Genomic DNA, 3,354 nt, shown 5'->3' on the forward strand with positions numbered 1-3,354 from the left:
TCCTCTGTGGATCTATCCTCTGGATCTGTCCCCTGGATCTGTCCTCTCTGGATCTTTCCTCTGGATCTGTCCCCTGGATCTGTCCTCTCTGGATCTATCCTCTGGATCTGTCCTCTGGATCTGTCCTCTCTGGATCTATCCTCTGGATCTGTCCTCTGGATCTGTCCTCTGTGGATCTGTCCTCTGTGGATCTATCCTCTGTGGATCTATCCTCTGTGGATCTGTCCTCTGGATCTGTCCTCTGTGGATCTATCCTCTGGATCTGTCCTCTGTGGATCTATCCTATGGATCTGTCCTCTCTGGATCTATCCTCTAGATCTATCCTCTGGATCTGTCCTCTGGATCTGTCCTCTGTGGATCTGTCCTCTGGATCTTTCCTCTCTGGATCTATCCTCTGGATCTGTCCTCTGGATCTGTCCTCTCTCGATCTATCCTCTGGATCTATCCTCTGTGGATCTGTCCTCTGTGGATCTGTCCTCTGTGGATCTATCCTCTCTGGATCTGTCCTCTCTGGATCTATCCTCTGGATCTATCCTCTGGATCTGTCCTCTGTGGATCTGTCATCTGTGGATCTATCCTCTGGATCTGTCCTCTGTGGATCTGTCCTCTGTGGATCTATCCATTTTATTATGTTTGTTTGTTTGTTTGTTTGTTTGTTTGTTTTGTTGTTCAGCACTTTGTTGATGCTTTATAAATAAAGTGGTGTGTAATATTAATCAATATTGATTAATATATTGATCTGAGATCGGTCAGTAAGGAGAGCTGAGCCTTAAAGAAGAACTCTGAGCCAGATCCAGAATCTCTGTAAAAACTGTTGATCCAGACCACCTGACAGCAGAACCTGAGGACCGGACCGTACTCGGGTCAGAAAGTTTAGTGTGTGTGGTGGTGCGTCTGTCCTCACGTTGACACTGTCCTCGGTCCGTCCGTCTCCAGCCCCAGCAGCAGTCCTGGCCGTTACCATAGCGACAGAGACCATCGGACAGTGCAGCCCGGTCCATCCAGCTGCAGCAGAGACAGACTCATGAACCGTGGGTTTGATTCCTGCAGCCACAAACAAACGTCCTGTTTGGACCTGCAGTTCTGAGCAGGTCCTGTAGGACCAGGTCTGAGACCTACAGGACCAGACAGAATCCTGCTGGGCCAGGTCTGAGTCCTTCAGCTTTGAGCAGGTCCTGTAGGACCAGGTCTGAGACCTGCAGGACCAGACAGAGACATGCAGGACCAGGCAGTCTGGGTCCAGCAGGTCTCAGACTGCCTGGTCCTGTTGGTTCTGGTTGAGGGGCTGTGTGGCTCCTCCCCTTCGGCTCCTGTTTCCTGCAGCCTGTCTGAACATGACTTATAGGAGCAGAGGAGGCGTCTCCACCTCCTCCACATACTTTCCATCTCTGTCACTCTTCAGCTGCTCCTCCTCCATCAGGAGCTTCGGCTCCGTCTGAGAGTTCTCCTCCATCTCTCCTCTCTCAGGAGAACTCCTCCTGTTCAGGCTCCTTAATGCTGTTTCAGCTGTTTGTCCGTCACAACGTTCGGCTCATACAGCAGCTGAAGGCTGCTGGACTTTGTGACTCAGTTTTTTAAGTATTTTACTGAAGTTATAAAAATCCATCAGATAAACATCTTTACCTACAGCTGGACTTTGGCTACTTCAGCTTATATTTAGCTACTTTTGGTTGGCATTTTCAGATAAATAGTGTTAACTTGTTATTTTTATTTATTTTTATTTATTTATTGTGAATGTTTTGTTCGGTGCTCTGAGACGATTCTGTTGTTTGGAGCTTTATCAATAAACTGAATTAGCATTAGCTTTTAGCTTCCAGCTGCAAACAGTTTCAGCTTCTTCAGCTTTGTGTTCCAGCAGTAATACTAAATGTGACACAAACTGAGAACTGGATCCTGGGGGACCAGAACCAGCCTCCTGACAGAACCGGAGCGGGTCAGGACCTCAGTGTGGACCTTCAGCTGCTGCAGCTGGTGTTGGGGTGACTCTCAGCTACTACCACCCTGACTGACTGACTGACTGACTGACTGACTGACTGGTCACTCGGTCCAAAATTAAGATGAAGATCCACAGAAAACTTTCGTTGGTTCCAGAGATATTTTACTAACAGACAGACTTCCGGTTGCAGAAACAGCTGTTTAAAGTTATTTATTTATTTTATTAAACTTTATGAACAAAAACAGAAACTTGTTTACCTGTCCTGGTCCAAGCTCTGGCTCCGGGTCAGCAGGCAGAACCGGGACAGCAGAACCAGAACCAGCATCCTGTTAAAGTTTCCGAACCGAGCCCGTCCTGCTCAGAACCGACCTCGGGTTCGATCCGGTTCAAACACGTCGGAGTTTGAACAGAACCAGCGCGTGAGCCGAACCGGAACCTGAACACGCGCTGATCCAACGAGTTCTGCTCCTGACGCCGAACCGAACCTCGTTCTGGATCTGGTGACTGCTAGCCGGTAGACGCACGCGCACGAGCGTTAGCTCAACTCTGCTGAGCTGCGTGGTGGGGTGCGTGTGGTGTGCGTGGTGGGGTGTCGAGTCAGCTTCACGCAGCTCTCGTGCTCGTGCTGCTCTGTGATTGGTCGGAGTTGCGTGTGCACGAGGAGTTTGTTGTTTGGGTTGAACGTGCCCCTCACGCGCACATCCAGACACTAATTAAACACTAATTAGCTGCCGGCGCATGCGCAGCAGCAGTGTTACCTGAGACCCGCCAGGAGCACCAGCGTGCAAAAGTGTTAATCCAGCTGTGGTTCTGGCCCGGAGAAGGCGGGCCATCATGTTGTTGTCGCTGTCAGTCTGTTAGCAAAATATCTCCTGAAGATTCACTGGACGGAAATTATCAGATGAAGTTTAAGAGTCCAGACAGCAGCAGGTCAGTAGCTGAGAGTCATCCCTGATGTGGGCCCCGCCGCGGTCTGTGTGGTGCAGGAGCGGCGGGCGACAAGCATTCCTTCAAGGAGCGCTGCCTTTCCTGAACATCAAATGTTTTTATTCACATCGATGTGAGAGAAGCAGCTCTGCAGAACTCTGAGCCCAGTTCGGTCCTGCTGGTTCTGGTTCTGTCCTGCTGGTTCTGGTTCTGTCCTGCTGGTTCTGGTTCTGGTTCTGTCCTGCTGGTTCTGGTTCTGTCTCTCTGGTTCTGGTTCTGTCTCCAACAAACATTTTATATTTCATTCATCTTTCTGTTCTTGGTGTTTAATTAAAGTCGATCACAACTCTTTTAAATCTCATTTTTCACATTTGGTCCTATAAATCTGTTTTTATCTGTTAATATTTAATATTTAATATTTAATATTTAATATTTAATATTTTAATATTTTAATATTTTAATATTTTAATATTTAATATTTTTATATTTAA

At 47.9% G+C, this 3,354-nt stretch overlaps 1 protein-coding gene across 1 annotated transcript in view; it reads right to left on the bottom strand.

Moving 5' to 3' along the window:
* LOC119417270 (nephronectin) overlaps window positions 1-2,313 on the bottom strand; it is a 20,842-nt gene extending 18,529 nt beyond the window's left edge. The window contains exons 1-2 of the mRNA XM_037684514.1: window positions 2,194-2,313; window positions 905-1,005 (exon numbers count right to left, since the gene is read on the bottom strand). Coding sequence (XP_037540442.1) covers window positions 905-1,005; window positions 2,194-2,261 — 169 coding nt within the window. The 5' untranslated portion in view covers window positions 2,262-2,313. The remainder of the gene's footprint in view (window positions 1-904; window positions 1,006-2,193) is intronic.
* Between the last annotated feature and the right edge of the window lie 1,041 nt (window positions 2,314-3,354).

The sequence above is a fragment of the Nematolebias whitei genome, chromosome 1 (assembly GCF_014905685.2).
Source record: "Nematolebias whitei isolate Nwh7 chromosome 1, NemWhi1, whole genome shotgun sequence".
NCBI classification, from domain to species: Eukaryota; Metazoa; Chordata; class Actinopteri; order Cyprinodontiformes; family Rivulidae; genus Nematolebias; species Nematolebias whitei.